General features: G+C 43.4%; 1 protein-coding gene across 4 annotated transcripts in view; it reads left to right on the top strand.

The window, feature by feature from the left end:
* The window catches only part of LOC117461165 (zinc finger protein 516-like), a 48,703-nt gene extending 24,210 nt beyond the window's left edge, over window positions 1-24,493 (top strand). For 2 of the 4 annotated variants that reach the window (XM_034102934.2, XM_034102933.2), the window contains exons 2-5: window positions 5,204-7,407; window positions 10,975-12,330; window positions 18,740-18,844; window positions 20,348-20,961. In XM_034102934.2, the coding sequence (XP_033958825.1) occupies window positions 5,670-7,407; window positions 10,975-12,330; window positions 18,740-18,844; window positions 20,348-20,667 (3,519 nt within the window). In that variant the 5' untranslated portion in view covers window positions 5,204-5,669 and the 3' untranslated portion in view covers window positions 20,668-20,961. Of the gene's footprint in view, window positions 1-5,203; window positions 7,408-10,974; window positions 12,331-18,739; window positions 18,845-20,347; window positions 20,962-21,206; window positions 21,278-23,501 lie in introns of those variants that run through there. The other 2 variants (XM_034102936.2, XM_034102935.2) reach the window with 2 other exon arrangements.
* Window positions 24,494-24,742: the final 249 nt, after the last annotated feature.

The following is a 24,742-nucleotide window of genomic DNA, read 5'->3' as shown; positions in this document are numbered from 1 at the left end:
CCTGTATGAAACAGTGTTAAAAGCCCACAGTGTGCACATATAGACTTTCAAAAGATGTGTGTCGACAACATTAAAAGCCCCCTCTGTTTTGCTTCTTGATTCCTCAGTTCCCCGGCATGTATGCGTGTGTTTGTGTGTGTGCATTTAAACAAGAGGTCCACTCTCTATTTTTCCCGGCTGTGTATTTTTTCTTAACCTCTAATGCTGAGTGGGAGGGAAAGCAAAGCCCATGCCGGCTGACGGATGTCCCACGTGAGGAAGGACCTACAGTCATTATCAGCGATAAGGTGCCAGTGTGAGTGAGTCAGTGTGTTATGAAAGCCAATCTCCTCACCCTTGGGTGCAGGAGATTTGTGTCATGGCTGCTTCTGACATGATTGCTATGACGAAGGTGTTTCCTGGCCTCTATCACAGAGGAGAAAGGCAGTGAGGCTGAGCACCCTTTGCATGAGTCCTGTTTTGTCACCAATTTGAAAAACCTTTTTTTATAATAGTACCCATCCTGAAGTAATAATAATAATAATAATACATGGGATTTGTATAGGGCTCAAACTCGCTTAAGTAGCGAGGAATCATGGGAGTTGTTGTTTTTGACACCTTTGCAGTCTGGAGGATTTCTCTAGGAGACAAATAACCCTCAGAGGTCTCTTACATTGCAAACATAATCAAACACGGTGATCAAAAGCGTTGAAACACTAAACACTGTTTCTTCAATGTTGTTCGTGCCCACTGAACACTAACTTTTGTTAGATTGTGCTTGTGATTAAGAATGTATGATCCGTACGCCCGATGACTTAAATCCTTCATCCAGTTACAGTTCATTCATAGTTAAAAAAACGCCAAGATCTTAAAAGTGTAGTTTGGCTTGAAACTCGACAACAAGCCCATTTAGGACAGCTTCTGGCCGACAACCACAACTGCTGCTGATTGCACAGAAGGGACATGAAACAGATGTTACCATGATTACAATGATGGATTTCTCTAGGTTTGAAAATTGTAAAAAAAAAAACGCTTGGGATAGGTTGGTACACAACCCAACAGAATATAGTCGTCTATAGACATTTTAAGGTGTAAAAGTTAACATAACTAAGAACGTCATAACGTTAGAAGTCTTGCTTTTAAAAAGTACTCATTTGTGATTTGAAAACCATTCGGCTGGTTCTGGCCTTCAGGCACAGTTTGACACTTAGTTTCAAGACGCACTCCAGATGTGAACCTCAGGAGTCTCTAGGACAGAAATAGCCAAACAGCTCTGCGAAGGCTGCGTATGGATGGGAAAATAAGAGTGGGTTTCCTCCTCTGGCCCAACTTTAGCTGCTACGGTTCAGTGTCCACAAAGCAGAAGTTGAGATTGCAAGAATTGAGGGGGAAAAAAAGAACAGTTTGTTTTTGTTTGACACAGCAGTCATTATCAGCTGAGCGAAGGCCTCCACTTACTCCCAGTGATTCATTGTGGTGCGGTTTAAGTGTCCATTAATGGCACGTCTAATAGCAGAACAGTGACGTGTCCCAACGAGGTTTGGACAGGTCTGAAGTATTTAAAGGTGACCAGAAAAGTGTTTCCACGAGAATACAGCATTTAAACACACTTAGGAAATAAAACTCAAATTCTTGCCTGAAACTATCTCGGGTCTTGCGAGAGGTTCATTAGCTGCTAAGTGGACGGTTCTTTCTAGCTTCAGGACGACACGTCATCCGTTTAGTGCACCATGTCTGCTCGAAGAACGGCTTTGATGCCTCTTTTCTTTTTTGATGACTTGGATGATTGCTAATCTTGTTCATCTCTCCTGGACAGTTTCTCCCCCCTTAAGCCAATTTGTCATTTTTCTCTCCCCCCTTTGCCTGTACGGTGAGGAGCCTGCATTGTTTCCCTTCTGGAAGCTAATCTGATTACATTTCAATTTGCACATGCGACTGCCTGGTGGATGACCGGCTTACTGTTGAAGAGTCTCAACCCCCCTCGGCTCTATACTGACCCCCAATCAGCGAGGCCATTTAACAGGAAATAAGATTATTATCCTCTGTTTTAGCGGCAGAAAAGAAACTACTAAGTATTAATGAGTAACATTAGGCTGTGGAGATGGAGAGCAGATGGAGCAGATGGAGGGGGAAACTATGGTAGATTTATGTCAACAGTCACCTGATAACGCCGCATATTGGAATATTCCCTTAAACTGTGTTGTTCCTCATTTAAATGATGTGTCAAGTGTATCAATACTTTCTTTATTTTCTTATCGTTCTAGTTAAATCCAAGCTCATAAATTCATGAATATCACTTCGTTGAATTTCATGTTTTTGTATACTTCATAAAATATTTGGAATATGTTATGTCACGTAACCAAAGCACATGAATGAGACCCATAAAGGACGGCAGTTATGTGCATTTAGGGAAGGATGTAAACGTCTACACTGGTGTTATGATGTTCATCAATTCTTCTGCATGTAAGACACATTATAATGTTTGTAAAAACAATACAAAAAGATAACATCATTCTAGCGGCTCTGTGAGGATCAGTGATGCTTTGAGCTAGATGTTAGTGTCACTAGATGTTTGTGTAATAAAACGGATGTTGCACAGGCCTCTTGTTAACCATGTTCACCTTCTTAGTTTAGCATGATAGCATGATAGCATGATAGCATGATAGCATGATAGCATGATAGCATTTGCTAAGCACCACACACTGAATGTTACAAAACATCAGTTTGTTTCTGCCTTCAATGAAGTTTAAGTGTCTTTTCTACCACGTCTTACTTGTTGGAAAACAAATAAAGCTTGAAATAAGCCTCTAGAATAGGCTGAAGATCAATCAAGTTATTCTCATTTCCAATCCATTCAAAAGTTGTTGAGACATTTCGCTCAAAATCATGCATATGAACCCCTTAGAAGTGCTATAGAGGATAAGATAGGGATCACTACAGACATCATTCATCATGGGGAATCTGTACATGTCTATTGTAGAAACAATAGACATGTACGCCAATCCATCATTGGGATGGTGAGAGTAAAAACTTTCGGTGACACTAGAGGAGACCTTAAAAGTCATCAAGTGTCATCCTCTGGGTAACATGAATGTAGATTGGTCTGGACCAAAGTGGTGCATTTGACCAACAGATCATCACTGCCATCCTTAGAGCTATGTCACTAGCATGGCTGCGAATGTAAAAGAGCTAATGTTTTGAAAACGCATATGGATATAGTGAGCCTTAATGCTTATCAAGATTGAGACTAACCCTAACCCCCAATTCTAATCCTAACATGTAGACAGAAAAAGGTATGGATCTGGAGATGCTTTTCTATCTAATGTCAGCCACAGCTGCAGTGCTGGCTGGAGCAGCACTGTTCTTGTCAACTGGAAGCCTAAGCTTACTAAGCACTCCAGGAGGAAGGATGGCAAGCCATTGAGGGCGCTCTGATTTCAATAGCATAAATCATTCTAGATCAGGGGTGTCAAACTCAAGGCCCGGGGGCCAAATCCGGCCCGCGACTTAATTCAATGTGGCCCGCAAGAGCATACAAATAATATAATAAGTTTATTATACGGTTACACGACACTTTACAGGAGCACGTTGCCCATAAACTACATGTCCCACAATGCATCTTGTTTTGTGACATGCGCACTGAAGAGACTTGCAATTATTTGCCCTGGACTTCTGCTTTCAGACATAGTTAATTATGAAGTTATTACCCTATCCGGTAATAATCCAATGCAGAGGAAGTTATGTATTATAAATAATACATTATTTTATATATATTAAATATATTATATATGTATATTTATAAAGTCTTAAAGTCACAACCGGCCCTTTGAGTGCAACCATAATGCTGATGTGGCCCGCGATGAAATTGAGTTTGACACCCCTGTTCTAGATAGATAGGTGGCTTTGGCGCAGGGTAGTCATTTTCAGCGTGAGAGTTGAAGACATATGATTGTTCTGGTGCTAACTTCCCTCCTCCACCACTTTATCCTCTTATGATTATGATCAATTATCCACTTATAATTAGAGCCTGGCAGTAACTCAACTCATGGGCCCTGTCACTTGATATAATAGCCTATAATAATGCTGTCAGTCGCTTTTCATTCAGTCCACACTCTCAGGATCTAGCATCGGCTGAAATGTATACTCCAGTACGCTGTAACAGAAAGTGGCTCTTTTGTAATGATAGTATCGATGAGCTGAGAATAAAGATGTGATTAACTTTGAGTGATTCTTGTGAGAATATTGGGACTTTGCTGCAAGAAATAATAATAGGTCATACAAAGGAAATGTGGTGAAAACAGTTTTTTTAAATTAGTCAACACTGCTTCATTTCTTCTTTTCTTTCTCTTTCTGTTTGACTGTCTCCCCCACCCCATTGAACTCCAGTTTGAGAAATAGAGCAAAGCAAACTGTCTGAAGAGCCACTTCCTGTTGTGTACTTAAGATCCCTGTCATGTGATAGCGTCAGTTGAGTGAGGCCAGTATGGGGAGGGAATATGGTGGCACTGCTGATCTTGCTGATGTGAACACAGCCCCTCACCCCCCCACACCCTGATTGTGTAAAGTGTCGACTCAGCCAGTGTGGCATCAGAGCCCCGAGCCCAACACAGCTCTTCACAACCACACATGCACGTGCACAGTGGTGGTGCACAATGTCAGCCACAGATACATGGTGGACTTACACGATAATAGCCCGTCCATAATGTATACTGATGTAAATCTGTATAAACACATATATACGTATGCTTAAGTATATGCTTAAAGTATATGCTTAATGTCTTTCATTTTTTTTTTTTTTTTTGTAAAGCACTTTGAATTTCCTTGCGTTGAAAAGTGCTCTATAAATAAACTTGCCTTGCCTTGCCTTAAGTAACAATAGATGCAGGGTCTAAGAAAGATAAATATGTTGGTCAATAAAAAGGGGTAGTGTTAATCATAATTTGATTGTGTGTTAGGTGTTTCTAAAGAGGTCATGCACTGTTTTCTGTTCTGTTTGTAGCTGCCCTAAAAATATGACCAAAACCAGGGTCTTACATAAATGCACAGTACTACACGAATACATGCAGATCTAGCTTAACACCGACATGCTGGAGTTAGTGTCGATGTGCATGCAACTAAATGTGTCTGAAAATTGATTACCTTTGGTATATTTCTGTTTTACTTATACATACTTTGTCTGTTTTCTCACCCCCCTTTGTGTCTTTCTTCTGTGTTGCTTTTGCAGGTGAAGGATATGCAGTGTGATTGAAGATAATGGAGAGAAGACAATAAAATGAAGAACACAAGTGTGGCGGAAAAGTACTCGAAACCTCTTCCCACTGACACAATGAAGACCTGGAATTAAGAAAGAAATGTGTTTGTTTGGACACAGAGACCGTAAGCACGTGTCAAAGTGAATGATAACGCTCCATGCATTGCTTTCTATGGTGCCTGTGGCATGTAGATAGTTTGAACTACTGATTCCTTGACAGTGCCAGATGAAGATGGATAGATGGTGTTGCATCCAGTAACTGGAGAGTGCTAAATGAGCTGCTGTGTAAGCAGCTTGATCCCTGGATGATTGAAGGCAGATGACAATTGAACTTAAGCACGCTCGACTTCCCTAGATGTGCAAAAGCAGATCGCAGTAGTTTCAGGTTTTTTTGGAACTTGTGAAACACCAGGTAGTACAGGGTAGTTTGGATTGTACAATGAATCCGAGAGGCAGTGTGGAGGTGATGGAGACCCGGGCAGCAGGGAAGGAGAAGCTGGTTGGAGACAAGGTCAGCCATAGAAATGACATTGATGGAGAGGAAGACAAAACCCCAGGGGCTTTTGACTGCAACGTCTGTGGACGCAGCTTCCCGTTCCTCAGCTCTTTGTCCCAGCACATGAGACGACACACTGGTGCTCGCCCTTACAAATGCCCCTACTGTGACCACAGGGCCTCTCAGAAGGGCAACCTCAAAGTTCACATCCGCAGCCACAAACTGGGCACCCTCTCCAGCCACCACTCCAATGAGGATGAAGAGGGTGGAGCCGAGGAGGAGGAGATGAGTGTTTCAGAGGGCCTTGATGGAGGTACGAGTCCAACTAAGAGCAGCTCAGCTTGTAACCGGATGATTAATGGGGATAGTGGAGAGGACAGTCGCAGGAAAGTGCCTGGTAGGAGCCTGAAAAGAGAAAAGCCTGTTACTGACCAGAGGCCTTTCTGTTGCCGTCTCTGTGGCTATGAGGCCTTTCGAGAAGATCAGCTCCTCAGCCATATTGAAAAGGTCCACATAACAGCAGATGCAGATGATGATACCACTGTTAAGGAAGAGGTTGTGCCCGAACCTGATATCGTCCAACCTCAGGGTGACGGGACCTTCCCCTGTGAGACCTGTGGCCAGGTGTTTACCCAGGCCTGGTTTCTGAAGTCACACATGAAGAAACATGCAGGGATCCTGGACCACTGCTGTCGCATCTGTGGACGGCGGTTCCGTGAAGCCTGGTTCCTAAAGTCGCACATGAAAACACACAACACCAAATCCAGGGCACGGTCAAAAGGGGAATCTGCTGAGCCTCCAGCCACCATCAATGACGTAGCTCAGGATCCCGAAGTTGTCACGAGCCACATTTCATCCATCTATCAAGTGTGTTCCAAATGTGGGAACCTGTTCCACAACAAAGAGAGCCTGAGGGCCCATGAAAAAATCCACAGTGTCAGCTATGGCAGGAAATCCCCGAGCCAATGCCCACTCAGTGATGATGAGGACTCACCAGCTGCTAAGAGACGTTTCTTTGACTGCTTAAACCTCCAGCCTGTTGAGAAGAAAACTCTGGATGAAGAGGACAATGAAAAGCTAGGTCAAAGAATCCCAGAGCTAGATCCATTTTGCAGCTACCAGGCCTGGCAATTAGCTACAAAAGGAAGGGTTGTTGAGCCAGTGGAGGCAAGTTCTAAGGGCTCCTATGGGGTAGGAAGTATGGGGGAGGAAGCCCTTGCCGGGGCCGCTGTGGTTTTTGAGAAGGAGAGCAGCCGTTATGTCCTTCAAAGTCAAGGGAAACGTAACTCAGGGCGACGCAGCTCTGGTTTTGGAAGCCATGCTTCTTCAGGGGACCGGACGCCAGAGAGCCTCAGCGATTCCGAGTACCGGCCTTCGTCTCGCCAGGAGCGGCGGCGACCATCTGCCTCCAAGTCCAACGAATGCTTTGAGTGCGGGAAGGTGTTCCGCAGTCGTCACCAGATGATCGTCCACCAGCGGGTACACAGGAAGGACGGAGGCAGGGCATCTGTGGGCTACAAGGAAAGAGCTTCAAGAGACGAGCGATGGGGCTCCACCAGTGATCCCGAGTCAGGCTCCCCCAGCCGGCCCAGCACCCCGGGGTATGGGGACTCTCCGCCTGCCTCCACCCTCGTGAACCAGGCCTCAGAGATGGGTACGGCAAACTCTGGACAGACTACAGGTTGGTCTTCTTTTATCTTGTTCTTTTGTTTTGAAACTAAAATCTTGAATCAAAGGCAATTTAAGGGAGCTGAACCTAGATATTACTCATTTGGGAATTGCAGCTTGGTTTCAATCTGTCAGTCACATATTCGGTATGAAATCAATAATTGGAGGCTATAGTGCTGAAGATTCCCTTGATGTTTCATTTTTTGCTTATGACCACCATTGCCAAGTCAATATTCAATCTGTCTTTGTAAGGTACTGACTCAACTTTCTAGCATAAAACTGTACATTAAGTAAACACAGCAGTTTACTAATAGAAGCACACGCTGCAGTCGGTTTAGAAACTGTAGCCCTTTCCAGCCTCTGACTCTGTCACTGTAGTAAACATCTGTTGATGAAATGTGCTTTGTGTAGATGGAGCTCCTCATAACATCAGTGTGTATGGAGAGGGAGCTGGAGCCACCATGTGGCAACATCTTGAAAGTACATCAGACTTCAGCTGTTAAGAGAACTACACACAAACACACACACACATATGGTGAAAACATGTTAACTGCCTCTGAACATTATGTTAACAGCAATCCAATGTGTCAGTATGAAACTAGCAGTTAACTGAAAGTGCAAGCCTTTCAGTGGCATGTCAGTAGATGATAGGCATTCTTGGAATGCCTATCATTGTTTTCACCTTCACAACCAATAAACACTGCAGAGCAAAAAAAGAAAACCTACCCATGCAAGGAAAAAACACCCATAAACATGGCTTAAGTATCTTAAAGGAAGGAATCCTGTGTATACAACGCACCAGAGCTTTCTGCCTTTTGTCTTTTAACTTTCAAACTCACTGAAATCACAGTTAGAACCGGTTAGGATAGTGGATCGCAAACTGAAGGGATAGCTACCATTCCTCCCTGTTAGTACAGACATTCAAAAATAGCTGCAACATTTCTTCAGGCCTGATCGAGCTGTATGCTATTTCAGGTCTTCCTGTGTCAGGAAACTCCCCTCACCCCCCCTCATCTGTGTGTGGATTTGTCTTTTGCTCTCCTTTTATGCCATGACAATCTGTCTGCACGTTTCCTCGTTCTCTTTGCTGAGCTTGTTTATTGGAAAAAAACCAATTATTTGTTATGACACACAATTACAGTCCTGTTCTCCAGCAGTGAAAGGTTTGGTGAACATCCTGGTGTCTAGTTTGAGGAATTCAATTCATAGCAAATAATCGTATTAACTTAATATATACACAATATACAAATCTATCTAATATATTGGATATAAAACCTGCACTAACAAGAGAGAAAGAGATATCATCTGATTTTATTTAAAAGCCATTTCATGTAAAAATGGTTACAGATTCTGTGCATACCAAATGAATATCCTTGTCACGACGACTTCAGCACGTCCATCCCTTTTCTCCCTGTCCCCTCTGACTCTTTCCTAATCTCTAAGGTTACCTCCTGTGGCAATTCCACTGTCACTCATCCACTCTTCTTACCATTGAGCCATCCAGGCTGCCCGATGTCTGAGGGATTGGTTATTTATAGAGTCACCTCCCGATGGAGAGGATGCAGGCAATGGGGAAAGAGACACTCAGAGGACGCTCTATTCGCCATACTCTGATGTCCCTCACAGACACAGTGCTACTTTTGAGGAATGCTAATGAGAAGTGACAGTATACATGCACACTGAGATTATGGGCATTCAGACGGATCGGTAACAATGTGTTATTGATTGTTATCATTCTCAGTTTGATTCTTAAATAATCAGGATTTTCAATTTGCTTGAAACAATACATACAGGTTTTATGAATTGCTTAATTTGGAAAGTTTAGGATACTTTGATTCCAAAACATGTCTTTTTATGAAAAAGAAGACCTCTAATTCACATTTGACCAATTTTGCCTGATTGCATCTGTAGATTTCTTCTATGTTCAAAATCCTAATTGATAATAGCTAATTAAAATGCCTAATGCATATTTGAAAATTCGTTTTCCGAATACTTGTAGCTTAACAAAAATGGTTGCCAAATGTAATACTGCCTCAGTAATCAACTGGGGAAGTTTCATGGTGATAGCTATGGTAATTGATTGTAGTGTCTTATTATTCGCTTACATGTAATACACATTTTAGTTTAATTTATTTTTCTATATATTCTGAGGGGGTTTGTTGATATAATATACATGATTTATATAACATTTACTCCTAAAAACATGGTCACATCAGTCCAAGCACCCTCCCATCTAACACTGCCCAGCCCCGGGCGACACCTTGGCAGACTCTGAGTGTGTGTGTGTGTGTGTGTGTGTGTGTGTGTGTGTGTGTGTGTGTGTGTGTGTGTGTGTGTGTGTGTGTGTGTGTGTGTGTGTGTGTGTGTGTGTGTGTGTGTGTGTGTGTGTGTGTGTGTGTGTGTGTGTGTGTGTGTGTGTGTGTGTGTGTGTGTGTGTGTGTGTGTGTGTGTGTGTGTGTGTGTGTGTGTGTGTGTGTGTGTGTGTGTGTGTGTGTGTGTGTGTGTGTGTGTGTGTGTGTGTGTGTGTTGGCCAGTGTTGCCAACAGGAAGCCAAACGAAAAACAGATGGCAGGTTACTGGTGTTATTGTGAAGAAGAGGATATCATAGGATATTGAAGTGTGTGCATGTATATACTGTACATTTTGGACATGGTTTTATATTCTAAACCTTTGTAAACTTTGTCATGTTTTTTGATGAAATGTAATGTTAGTATATCAATTATAATAATACATTACATTTATATATAGCGCTTTTGCTGGTGCTCAAAGTGCTTATTATTATAAATTATGAATACAACTACTTCTAGTACCAACATTCATTGGTTTATTTATATTCTTATTTTTCTAATTACACTCTAGGAGACCTAAAGTGTGTTTGTAACAGCAGTTGCATTCATTCGTAAGAAAGAATTGGTCACAAACGCCATCTTGTGGGGAATTTAGGAAGCTGCATTTCAGGATGAAATACGACTGTCTTCATAAAGAGAACATATCTGCAATACAATGCAATTCCAGTACAATATCCTTAAGATCTATATACTAATTTTATAAACGTTATCATTTCCAATTTGTGTTATTTATCACAATGTGTTTATTAAGCTATATTGTAATATTATTGTGTAGTTGTTTCACAATTATTATTTTGTTAGCGTTGATTTGCTCACCGTCCTTGTAATAGCCAAAGTACACATTTTATTTCAGAATATATTCACTAGTGAAACTTGAAGGGCATGTGAAGAGCACAGAGCTCCGCCAAGGACGTTTCCATAAGAGAAACATAATGTTTCTGCCCTGAGATTTGCATATGTTCCAAAATGGAATGGTTTCTTTCTTGGCCTGTGCCTTCTCGCAGTACAGATCAAAGCAGTACTATTTATGTAATAATGCTGACAAACAGACAGTGGTAATGAAAGAGATACATTGCAAAACTGGCCAATACTGCAGCCTGGTGGCTGTTCAACAAAACTACATCTGGGTGGAACAATGTCAATCTGGCACAGTAGTAGTAGAAGTACAATATATATCAAGAATATTTCCTTTGCAGTCATTAACCTTTATGTTATCATTCTTTCCTCTCCAGATGAGAAGCCTTACGTCTGCAGCCTTTGTGACTTTGTCACCAGAGAGCTGCAGGTCTACTTGACTCATGTTCGTGTCCAACACCCCGCTGCCCCCGGAGAGAGACCCAGCCCTATTCCCAGCCCCTGCTCAGGCAGAGGCACCCCAAGTGGTTACCCCAAGCTGAAGAAAGCTCTCCTCCAGGGGATGAACAACTCAGCATCTCCTCCTGCTTACCTCTCAGCTCGATCCTCCCCGCTCGATCCCAGCATGACCCCTGTTGATCTGTGCATGAGGGCCAATGGCTGCAGGGGCATAGCCTCCCTAACCCAGGACAGGAAAGGCCTCCCAAGCCACAAGTGCTCCTTCTGCTCCCACTCCACCCGCTACCCCGAGGTGCTCTGGATGCACCAGACTGTGGCTCACCGCATCAACAGCAGTAGCTCCAATCTTGCTCCGAAATGGGCCCTGAAAAATTGTTCCAAGGGCTCCAGAGACAACTTATTATCCCCCAGGAGACGCACTGGTCCCCCGCCAATGCTGGAGGGGAAGGAATGCCCATCGCTGCCTCCACTGATGCGTGCCCAACGCACCCAGCCTCCAACTAACTCTATCGAGGTTCCAAAGAAGAGCAAGCCAGCCAGTCAAGCAGCCATGCCATCATCATCATCCTCCTCCTCAACCCCCTCTTCCTCGACCTCCAGAGTCTCCTCATCCACCTCGGGGACCCAAGCCGTGAGAGTCCCCGTCCGGCCTGGCAGCAGCAGCAAAACCAGCAGCAGTGTCAGACACATGGAGGACCAGAGTCATCAGTCTTGCTTCAGACCCAAAGTGGATATTTACCCTCGGGGCGGCTCGTCGTCTTCCTCCAGCTCTTTGGAGAAAAGCACCGGTGCCGCCTCACGCTCCTCAGCCCCGAGCCCCAGCGCAGCTTCTGCATCCCGGATCTCTGACCGCTATGCGATGCCTCAAGAGGGCCTCGGCTTCATGCTGTCCAGCAAACATGGCCTCGCAGAGTACAGCCGGGCTAGAGGTTCCCCTCATCAGCCGCTTCCCAACGCCCACGGCCAGAGGCGGGTTAAAGCTACGAGGCCCAGCACCATCACCCATAGCACCGCTGCAGGACACGACTACGGAGCCTACCAGGCACATGGGGGCACTTTGCTGAACTCTTCCTCCTCCTCCTCTTCCTCCTCCTCCTCCTCCTCCTCCTCTTCTTTGCCTTCAGAGGCTCGTGGAGATGTCAAGCAGGAGCCAATGGCAGAGACGCCAGAGACGCCAACAGACATTCTCGGATTCCTCAATAACTACAGCCCCCATGAACTGGCTTCCCTCTACCACCGCTGGGGGGCGGCCAACGCACTGATGGATCCCACTGGTAAGGAACTACTTCACTACATCCTGACAGTTCTGTGTTAGACAGATCAAGAAAATGATGTTTCTCTTCCTCAAAGCAAAGGAGTCTCTAGAACTCCGATCAATCTGACTGTCTCCTCCATGATTCCCTGTTTGTGTTTTTACCATGTTCTGTTGACTATTAGCGTTTTCTTTCTTTTTTTTAACAAATTGTACGGTGTCCTTGGGTATCATGAAAGGCGCCTACAAATAAAATGTATTATTATTATTAATCTGTCAAATTTAACAATTTGATAAACAGTACCTAAAATGTCTGGTACTGTTTGGCTATAAAACCACGAGCCAAAACCAAGCATTGCCCATTGTTTGGAGCAGGCTGTTATTTTACCACCATACAGTACAATCAAATATCGTTCTAAAAGGTAGAAAAAAAAAATTGCAGTACCAGAAATCAGATTCATCACCTCCGCCTAGTTTGACAGTTTGATTGGAGTTCACATGCAGTGCTAGAGACTCCTTGGCTCTGATTGGTCGTGCTATTTTGGTGCAGTTGAATCTTAAAAATGCCATGAGGGGAACTTGGGTTAGAAAGGAACATGATTTTTTGTTTAAATAATCTATCTCATTCACCACTGTCAGGATATAGTGACAGTTTCACCAAATACGGCAGAATGTTATTTTGTTATAAAGTTACCAACTGTAGCTTTAAATGTATGTAGGAGCAATCCTTCTTCAGTGGAATCCCTCATCATCAGCTGATATACCAAATGCCCAGAGGGTCTTAGCTTTGGAGAAAATGCCAAATGTCAAGAGTTGAAGAGAAACGTTTTCCAGTGAGTATTTTAGTTTTGAGCTGTCTTGAGTAGAATGCCCACACTTCAAAGGCTAAACAACACGATGGCCGCAATCACGTAGTTCCACACCTAAAGTATCTTCAATGAAGTATACACATGTATCCTCTCCAACACAGGCCAACTCTGCCTCTCACACTAACTCGCCATCTGGCAGAAAGTGATTGACAGACACACATGGTGCTTGGTTCTGACAAGCTTTTGAATAATGAAGAGGTTATCCATTAAATGAGCACATGTGTGTGCTTGCATGTTTGTCAGACTTGATAAGAGGCTATATCTGGGGCAGCGTGTGTTGGTGCATGTGTGTCCATACAGTATGTGCTTGGGTTTTTTAGATGCAAGTGTGTATCTCTTCTTCTTTTTTTATGTGAGAGACATGAGAGAACCTTTGCTACTCTCAGGTCTGGGAGGCATGCCTAGTCTCCAGCTCCACTCTCCCAGAAAGCTGTCACAAACTGTTTAGGTCACGGCTCTGCCTGACGAGAGACTCGCACAGATGCGAATGGAGGGAGGGCGAAATGAAGAGAGAGGGAAAATAAGAGGCAGGGAGGGAGATGAGACAGAATAATTACCCCACCAGCTGCTTTGGAAATGGTCATTACCGAACACGCGTATTATTTGCCCATTTTCAGTTGTGTCTCTAAGGTCAAGTGGGGCTGTGCGGAGCCAGGGGTCAAAGACAACAGCCCGAGAGCCGACGCATGACATCGCTGTCACCCGTCCAGGCGCATAACGTCACCACCCGCCTTAGCCCTTTGAGTCACATGCTATAAAGTGACCTTTTTTGAAGTCTTTCTCCTGTTTTCTCTTTGTAATATGCGTATGAATGTGTGTCCGCTTGCGTTTTCCGTCCAGTACTGTCTTGTCTTTCATTAGTGCATCAGTGAGAAGGGCTGGCGGCCCGCAGTAGGAGTAGAGTATCCAGAGGCCAGCAGTCGGGCTGCCAGAGACACTCTCTGTCACCTCCTCTGCCTCCCTGTCCTGCTGGGTCCCTCCATCCACACGCAAACATACACACAACTAGCGGGCACTGCCCAGGTATATGCCAGGCTGAATGCTAACGGTGCTGATGCACCTGCCAGGGGTCTGTGCAGTAGGCGTCCGCCTCACAGAGAGCACCCACTAACCTCCAGGTCTTTCATCTGTCAGCAGGAGAGGTCACAGGAGAGCATTAGTATGTGTGTTGCAGTCTCAAATGAAATGCACATTTAGGTGCACACCAGAAAGCTTTATTATATGAAAGCTGACAGGTCCTTATCAATCATATCTCAAGTCAAACATTTTAATTTCTTAAATACAGTTATTTCCTCAACAGTTTTCTTTATGCTCAATGGCAACACTGTATGCATTTTGTCTGCTTCACCAAACAAAATCAGGCTTCATGCCCCATGACCCATCACTTTCTTGTGGTCACTTTCTTATACTGCCTTATTTTAGTTTAACATTATCATTTGAAGGATGGGTCATGACCGAAAGAACGAGATCGCGGATACAAGCGGCCGAGATGGGTTTCCTCCGCCGGGTGGCTGGTGTCTCCCTTAGAGATAAGGTGAGAAGTTCGGTCATCAGGGAGGGACTCGGAGTTGAGCCGCTCCTCCTTCGCGTCGAAAGAAGCCAGTTGAGGTGGTTCGGGCACCTAGTTAGGATGCCACCTGGGCGCCTCCCTAGGGAGGTGTTCCAGGCACGTCCAGCTGGGAAGAGACCAAGGGGTAGACCTAGGACCAGGTGGAGGGATTATATCTCTTCGCTGGCCTGGGAGCGCCTTGGGATCCCCCAGTCAGAGCTGGGTGATGTGGCCAGGGAAAAGAAAGTTTGGGGCTCTCTGCTGGAACTGCTACCCCCGCGACCCGACCACGGATAAGCGGGAGAAGATGGATGGATGGATGGATGGATTATCATTTGAGAAATCACATGGTTTTACCGTAGTTTTTTAATGTTTTTATTTGCCCTTAATGCAAAATCAATGTAGCATTCACAAATATAACCTACTCATGCATAAACTAAACTGGACTAAAAAAACACTTATTTTGTGTTGTATTTTGACCAAATCTTGGGACCAAGATACATAGTCTGCTGAGCAGGGTGATCAACAATTGATAAATCAAGTACTGGTTCATTTTGAATTACATTTCATTTAGCCGCCGCAAATATCCAAAGCAACTTACAACTGCATTCAACCATCAAGATACAAACTAAAAACAGCCATAATTCAGGATGTCCATTAGCTTTACATAGGCCAAACGTCATCCAGGTAATCTCAACCCGAGGTTGGCACTTCAATAATTCAATAAAGAAATGTGCACACATGCTGATATACATCTGCAGTAAACTGAGAGTGGCTCTATTAGAACATTTTAAATCAAAAGTTGTTACCTGCAAGTAACGCAATTATGTCTTGTTTGGATATGTGTTATAGCATTAAAACATGGTTAGCTGTCTTATATTTGTCATATATATTGTGGAAATGTTAATATTATATGAGGTTCTTGATGTTAATGTAACATTTCTGAAGTTTTCCTTAACTCAATGTTTATCTGTATCAGATAAAAAAACTGTAGAGCAAGCTTCAAGATTGTTTTAAAGTTTTGCGTAAATACTGACACTGCAAAAAGTTGGCTTCTAAAAGAGACAAACTGAGAGAAGAATTTCCTAATGTCTCATGTAGGCTACTCACGCCATGTCTCGCGAGTCAATTCATCAAAATTCAACAAGTTCCTTTCCGCATTTAAGGCCATTAACGTGTTAATCTGACGTGCGCATGTAATGGGAGTGTTCAGTCATTCTGCGTGTGTGCAGCCAGTCTGTGCCTCTCTTTCCTCTTTTGGACCAAACACACATATATACAACTTTTGAAACACACACACACACACACACATGCAGACATACACACCTGACATGTGACACACGGGCAGCGGAGCGGGCACATCACAGCCGGGGCGTTTTAATTGCCTGTAATTTATGCGGTGTGTGTGTGTGCTATGTGTGTCTGGCTGTCAGACTCTGAGATGATGCTGTGTGACAGCTGCAGTCCAGCCCCTGGAGCTAGCCACTCATAATGACACATTAGACATACTAATGATGCCTGAGCAAGTCCACTACCACTGACGCTACCTAGCTCCACCGCTGCTGGGAGCCAGGCTCTGTGCTCATGTTCACCCACTCCCTTCTCTCTGCCCGACGCTGACCTTTACGTCGTCATTCAATCTGAAAATGTATTCTGCCTCGAAATAAACTGATGCTGATGTTCACGTGTTCCATCCCTTCTAAGAAAAGTCACACATAACTGCTGCTCACATTCAACTGGCCTTTGAATGCAGCATGTACTTTTTTTTTTAAGCGGCAAAACGCTGACTTTGTTTTTTTTTTATTGAGATAACTGCTCTAAATTGTCTAACCCTAAAAGTAACAATTATTTCAACTTTGACCTTGTTCACCTCTGACTTTTCGGGGGCAACCACTCAGATGACAGGTGCTAAGCGGCGCAAGCTAGCAAGGGGAGGTAACTATAGAAACAAAACTTTACTGGCTGTTTTCACCGCACGGCTCTGCGCCCAACGACGTGGTGAGCAAAGAGCAAATCGCAAGAAAATGCAGCTCTTAGGTGTTTTAGGATTAGACACTTGTGGGTAATTCACAATCAAACGCATTGTGGCTGCTAAATGCTACATGCATTTTGCATTACTTGCGATCGCAACATGCCTCATCTCAAGGTCCGATCCCCAAAAGAGATTACACAAACGATATATATTACACAAACAAAGAAAATATTGCGTGTCCACTGACAGTAGGCTACTATATATTTTTAAGCATCTACATCAGGGGTGGGGAACCTTTTTCCTCTCAAGGGCCATTTCAATTTTTAAAATATCCTCAGAGGGCCGTACAAATTATTGACCTCTGCTTAAAAAAACTAAAATCACAGCCCATTCATTTCATTCTGTGCAAAGAAAAAGCAACCTCTTAATCCAGATATCTCACCATGACTCACGTATGCATGCACGTGCAGGGTGTGGCGTGACCACCCAAACAGAAATATATGGACACAAGATGTGTGCAAATGTATTTAGTTTCCTATCCATGTGGACATGATTTAAGTGGGGGGGGGACCTAACCTCCTCTAGGGGGGTCCGGGGGCATGCTCCCCCAGGAAGATTTTGTTTTTAAATGTTGAAGTTAAAAGCATCAATCTGGTGTGAGAGCAACATTAGGAAATCTATGGATACATCTCTCAACACCCATATGAAACAGAACTGGAAGCAGATTTATTTTTCTTTATGAATATTTGACAAATCACTCCCCTTTCAAACTGTATTCTTCTTTATTAATAACAACTTTTTTTTACTGTCATATAGTATTTTATACCTGTTTAACCTATACTTTATTCTCTTATTTTTTTATAACTATAATGATCATATAAAGATGTGCCTTTACCTCACTGGTTGTAGAAAAAGCGTCTTATATTCGTTAGCATAGCGAGCTAACCAGATGCTAATAACAACAAAGTTATTGACTGTATGATCAGTATGACAGATGAACAGATCGACACTGGGCTTTCAGCTAAATACACAGACACGCAGAAACTGCGGCATGTGTAAGGCTCCTTATGGGTACTGCAATTTCTGAAGTGCTGGAGTGGCGTTCTGGTGCTCTCCGTCAGAACTGCACCCCTGTCAGTCGAGACATATACCACGTGATGACACGTTAGGCTCGTGTTGTATCAAAGGACCCTGACCGTGGCCAGGAAAAACAGACACTCGCTTGTTTAATTTTTTTGCGGTCTAGATTTCTTACATTTTTTTCTTTTTTGCGTGTTTATAAATTACCTCGAGGGCCGCACCAAATTGTCTCGCGGGCCGTATACGGCCCGGAGGCCGGAGGTTCCCCACCCCTGATCTACATAATGGGACAAACAGTGTTATTGTTTGCCAAAGACCAATAAGAACCACTTTTGTCCCACTCTAATGATTGTTTTGGGCATTATATAGTGCAAAGCTCCCTCGCAGAATTCTGAAACTTGAAAAATAGAAATACCTAATTTGTTGTTATTTAGACACAATTAACACTTATACTTTCATGTCTTGTTACATAAGAATAGATTATATTTGTTAAGTGTTATTATTGGAGAATTACTATTCTTGTGGTAGGCCTATTAGGCCCATATTGAGCAGAGCATATTAAGACCAAAACTCATGTACAACAACTTCCTTACTTGCAATAAATAAGCACTAATTAGAGAGTTATTGAGGAAAACCTCTCAACTAATGGCTTATTACTTGTAGAATATGGATCATGCAGAATAAGGCATTAATAAGTGTTTTATAATGACTAATAAAGAGCCAATATACTGCTAATATGCATGTTAATCAACAACTAGTTGATGGTTAATTTGTGTATCTTAATATAAAGTGTTACTTAAATACCTTGTCTTGCCTGTGTCTGCTAACAGTGCATACCATTAATTTGAATCCTATTGTACCTCTGTTTCAACCTCTAACAAATTGAACCTCTGATGTCCTGACTATTTTCTCTTTACTATTGTTTCTAATTGTGCGTTTCTCTGTCCTGTCTGTGTTTTAGGGATGATGACGTCTCTGATGCGGCAGGGACAGTATTTCTGCCACGAGTGCGGGAAGAGTTTCAGTCAGCCCAGCCACCTGCGTACACATATGAGATCCCATACAGGTAAACACATCCACACTGACACAGACACACTCAAAGAAAGACAGACTGCACGTGAACACGTACTTCAACTGGATCAACAAGATCATGGAAATGCCTCATAATCAATGTTTTGTATTCCACGTAAAGCATAACAATTGTATTCCCTGAAACTCCCCCGCTGTAGGCTTAAATACATATCATAATAATGGCAAATTAAACTCTATCAAATTAAAACGTATTTGATTAAGGTGACAAAATAATAAGGACATTAGCTTGATACCTTTAGTTTTACAGGGAAAAAGGAAATACGAATGGTTTTATATTATATATGCATGGGCATTCACATTGGTGAATGTCGGAATCTTCGTAAAAACTCTTAATGAGCCCACTTGGTATGTTGGTATTTCCATTAAATACGACCCTAAGTGTAAGGACTACAAACAGAACAATCGAGTCCTTCAACATGAATTTACAAAAGTGTATACGCAGTAACTAAACGAGGCTTTGGATGAGAACTGGTTGGGTTAGGGTTAGGTACCCACTGAAATAGTTCAAAAAGGAAAATGTAAGCCGGACAAAAATCAAGAAACAGCAAAAACAATGAATCGTACAGCATTAACCTGCCGATCCACCATGTACTGTAAGCTACTTGCTATTCATGTTTTCTAGATGTTCCCACTCTCTTGGCCACTCCTTCAACAGTCAATCATTCCCGTACCACCTGTGAACACACACGTCATCGCCCTCGCAGCTAGTTATCCCCCAAATCAACGCTCACATGAGATATAGGGAATATATGCAAGGGGATTCACATTCCAGACAATATTTCATCATCTGACTCTCCATACGTCAACCACGTTCCTGCATCCCCGGAAATAAATCAAAATGGATCTTTTTGTTCACTTGAGTGTGACAGGCGGTGGTTCTCCCCGCCCTGGGCTGGGCAGCTGTCTCTATTTTTTTTTAAAAGTGAAACATGATGTGCTCCGGATACTGACCTGTGACAAATTGTATACATTATTAATCACATGTCAATTAGAGGGATGGAATTGTGCATTCTAATGAAGCAGAACAGCATTTGTCCATGCCAACCTTATGAATCTATTTGCATGCGTCCCAATGCCATTCACTAAACAGCTTGATTTAGACATTCTGCCTTTTCCTCCACTTCCTCCTCCTCTTTACTTTTCCTCCGTGCACTTACATGTCCTCTCTTCCCGTCCTTTCCTTTCCTCTCGATGTGTCCTCTCCCTTGATTCTTTTGTTCTGTCTTCTTTACACTCATCTTTACTTTGTTTGTCTTCCTCATCATTTCCTCTATTCTCTCCTTCTTTCCTGTCCTCTTTTTGTTTCCTTTCCACTCGTGACAAAATATCTCAGTTTCTTTCTATTTCCTTCCTTTATTTGTTTCACCATCTCTCCTGTCCTATTTTTCGTACTTGTTACACTCTTGTTTCCTCTGTTCACACCTTTTTTGTATTTCCTTTTCCTCCCATGTTTCCTCTCATTTATTCTGCACTCCAGTTCTTTTGTCCTCTCTTGACTCCTTTCTTCTCCTTCTGTTTGGTTTCATTCCCCTAATCCTTCCATATGACTTTTTCTTCTCTCTTCTTCCTTTTTCTACTTTCCTCTTTGGTATCATTTCCATTCCTCATCCCACCTATAACCTCTGCTCCTCTCTTCCATTTTCCTCTTATCTCCTGTTCCCTTATTTACTTTCATTCCTTTTCTCATCCCCTCTCTTTTCCCATTTGTCTGCCTTCCTCCCTCTCCCGCCTTCTTCCTCCCTCTCCTGTCCTGTCATGTCCATCACCCGTACCGGCAGTGATCGCAGTAGACAGTGAGATAAGTAGCTTCTTTATAGAGTGTGAATGATATGTGGCACAGCCAGTGATTCTAAGTGACAGAGGCCAAATGGTAAGTGATGCAGCGCTCAGCTTCCCCCCAAGCTTTGCAGTAAACACACACACACAGCGCATTAACACACACACAGTCCCATGCATAAGGGTCTGTAAACACTCGCCAAAGCTGTAATTAATGTTGTCACCGACGGTTGTCTTCAGCATGGACGTGCACACGCAGGAAAGGCCAGCCACCTTGAGGCCTCTATTAACATGCGTCATATTAAATCACTGACTTGCCTCCACCAGGTTCCATCACCATCATCACCACCATGATCACCATCCCTGCCAGCCCCCCCCCCCCCCCCCTCTATTAGCAAGGGCGCTGGTGGCTAATGTGTGCGGATGGTGGTGGACGGAGGAAAGAAATTGCTTGTGTGAATCTGGTAGAGCTTTTAACCGAATGCCCTCCTCCTCCCCCTTCCTCCCCTCCTCCTCCTCCTTTTCCTCCCACCCCCCCCATCCTCCTTCTCCCCCCACAGTTGGGTATGATTTTAACGGACTCCACAGAGGTACTGACGCTCACACCACCGCTTCTGAAGCTCCCAAACAAGTATGTGGCACCGTGGCTAACCACTGGGCTCCCTCATTGCTTATGCATGTGTATTTGTATGATTGTCTCACATCAGCATGTGTGTCTGTGCAGCCTTTTATGTGTTTTGTGTTCATGTGCAACTGGCATTAACACCTGGCATTCTCCCTTGCTGCTGGATCACACCTGACACCAGCGTGTGTATCCAGTAAAACACTTTACAGTTGTCTCGTTGAAAAGCTTGGAGGTTATTTTAGTAAGTCAGGAAAAGGTAGCAGATGCTTTTAATGTCACTTAAGGAAAAATAATTGTACTTCTTAAGATGGCAATTTTTCAATCAACACCTTAAGTGCTGACATCAGATACTTGCAACTACAGAAGGTCTTAGAGATAAATACGTTTTAAAATATATTAAGACATAACCCAGTCGGACAAACACACAAATGACCAAACACATTATCTCCCCACAAGTACACCTGTAGATTGACCACACATTAATATAACTGTTAGCCGTCAGAGTGGTGCAGTTGTTACGCTTACTTGTAGGCCGAACCAGAAGTCAGCATAGCAAGGGTTCCTTTGCCAAAAACCAATGGGATTGTTCCATCGTATTTTGGAATGTTGCATAAAGTAAGACCTTTGGCTAACAAACGTTTATGATAATCCTCCACATATTAACACCACTTTTGTTATATTTGAAGCATAATGCAATTGCCAGAAATAAAGAACGCTAGGCTATAAACAGACTGCATCAAGGTCGCATCAGCACCGCTACGCTGAAGGCAGACGTGTGTGGGGCGTGATGATGTTAAGCAGCCTCATTTGGTCACTTTGTCAGGAACTGTTTTTATAATCGAAACATTTTTGGATATTCACGAGTGGGGTATTTCTCTGACGTCGAACAAAACATGAACATCTCCTAAGCTTGTGTTCGCCACAAACCTTATTTCAGGCATAAACAGTTCGAGACGAGGGAACTGAAAGTGGTAAGATGCTCACTCAATCGTGGGACTCATTCCATCACCACACCAAAGTATACACGTCTACAGATACATGTTTCAAACACAGATGTGCAAACACGTTCCCTGTAGTTGCTTTGATGCCTTTAAGGACTTTGTCGAGTCAGTCAACGAGACAGAGGAGGAACAGAGGAATAAATCGGTTCTGCTTTGACATTCGGATAGAGCTGGGCTCTACGCGCTGCGCCTCCATCTTAATTAATCACACCCACACCCAACATGGACTCAGATTTACCGCACACTATGAATGATGGGAGCAGGCACGGCGGAGGGCTCCAATTAGATGTAGTGTTGACGCTGCTTTACGGTGACGATAACCTTTATTATAATGTAGTGCAGCGGTCCCGTCGGCGATGTTTCCTCGCAGGACGATGTCGTGGAGGTTCTCGCTTTCTTCTCACGTGTCGCCCTCCCCGTCTCTCCAGCTGTTTTTTTTTTTTTAGATTTTTGTTTGATTAATTATACCTTTTTTTTTTTTTATCTCCACCTCCATTTCCTATCTTTCTCCACCGTCTGATGATGTATGATAACAGCTATATTTCCCTGTTTCTTCTTCAGGGAGAAAGGTGCGGGAGGGGCACGGGGAGTCATTTGTTTTCCCGCTTTGATACTCTTCCATTTATCAAAATGATAATTAGGTGCAATTAAATGGCAATCTCATTTGTTTTGTTCCGGTGTGTGTTGCTTGTTTTTTTATAATTATTTTTCCTATTTTCTTTTCCGCCGAGGTGTCTGTGCCATTGTAGGTCAGTCTAATTACAAGAGAGTGTACGGGGTGTGTTTGAGTGTGTGTGGGGGCATAGGGTGGCCCTGGTGATTGAGAGGAATACAAAAAGAGGAAATGACAGACAGGGGATGTGTGGCGCTACTGTCCACATGGCAGGGAAAGAGAAAGGAAGTCCATCTGGGTCAGGATAGAAAAGCACAGTTAACTTTCTAAGTGAAATTAGATGTCAACAATTAACCGTGAATGCTGTTCCTATCAAATAATAAGCCCTATTTCTAGCCAAATGCCTTCATGTCTCTTGGTTTATGTTTGTCTGTGTGTTTGGTTGTTTCCCCCCCCTTTCTTTTCATTTGCACTACAGCAATACTCATCCGTGTGTTACATCGTTGTCTTGTTTAATCTGTGCTCTCAAAAAGTCTCCACATTCCCTGTGTTATGTCCTTTCTGGCGACCATCTGACCTTTCAACTTAAAGTGTGTATTGTGTGTGTTTTCCCCAGGGGAGAGGCCATTCTGCTGCCAGCTCTGCCCATACCGAGCATCTCAGAAAGGGAACCTAAAGACACACGTCCAGAGTGTCCACCATTTGCCTTTTGACAACAGCCAGTACCCCGACACAAGGAGTCTAATACTGAGCCAGGAGGAGCAAGGAGCGCTGGCTGCCAAACACACACCGACGCCACCACAACAACAAGAGTAACCCATCTGGACTGAGGCCAGTCGAGTCAGGGACAACCCAAAAAAAAACACCATTCCTAAAAATGAGAGGACTGGAAGCTGGACCCAAGACTCATGGTGGACTTTTCAAACCTCTCCTTGCCACCCATCACCCTTTAATGAACTTAGACACATTTTCTACAATGAAGGCTAGTCGTTTTCTTTTTTTAATTTGGAATAAGAAGGTGGTTAAAGCTGTGCTAGGCAATTTTGAGGAGTGTCTTATCTACTTATAAAAAATTATTCTGCAGTATCTTCACCGGAAATCAATATTTTGCTTCTTTAGATTGACAACAATTAGCAGGTTGTGTTTAGATGACATCACCGTGAATGAATTCTGAACATAGACCTCCCTAAAGACACAAAGAGTAACCTCTTGCTGCCATTTCAGAGGTGCAGACCGATGTCACCCTGTGCAGCTTGACAAGAAAAGCAAAGTTTTAATAAAACAAAGCGGAGAAACTGAACTTGAAGGCAACTGCTAGCTTTTTGAATCAAGGACTATGGCATTGCATGGCTGCTGTAGTTATCTGTCCCTTTCTTTTTCTGCTTTAGCTCTATTGTAGAAGAGGTTGTGCATTCCTCGGGACACCAATCATCAGAGTTGAGAGAGAAGACGCTTCACAATTGATCTACAGTCAATTGACGCATTGCATGTTCTTTCTTCCTCTGGGTTTATGAAGATCTAGACTTGCCTCTGTCGGTGTGAATGTGTGTGTGTGTGTGTGTGTGTGTGTGTGTGTGTGTGTGTGTGTGTGTGTGTGTGTGTGTGTGTGTGTGTGTGTGTGTGTGTGTGTGTGTGTGTGTGTGTGTGTGTGTGTGTGTGTGTGTGTGTGTGTGTGTGTGTGTGTGTGTGTGTGTGTGTGTGTGTGTGTGTGTGTGTGTTAAACTCACTTCCCTCCACTCCAAAGTCTAATGTTAGCAGTGCAGTGACCACTCTAAGGCTGTGTAGCTGATGATTAGAAGGAGAGAGAGAGAGAGGTAGGATTAAAGGCAGAAAGAGAACGCTAATGGGGGTGTCTGC

Source organism: Pseudochaenichthys georgianus, chromosome 16 (genome assembly GCF_902827115.2).
Source record: "Pseudochaenichthys georgianus chromosome 16, fPseGeo1.2, whole genome shotgun sequence".
Classification (NCBI taxonomy): Eukaryota; Metazoa; Chordata; class Actinopteri; order Perciformes; family Channichthyidae; genus Pseudochaenichthys; species Pseudochaenichthys georgianus.
This window is presented reverse-complemented; position numbering and strand designations above follow the sequence as displayed.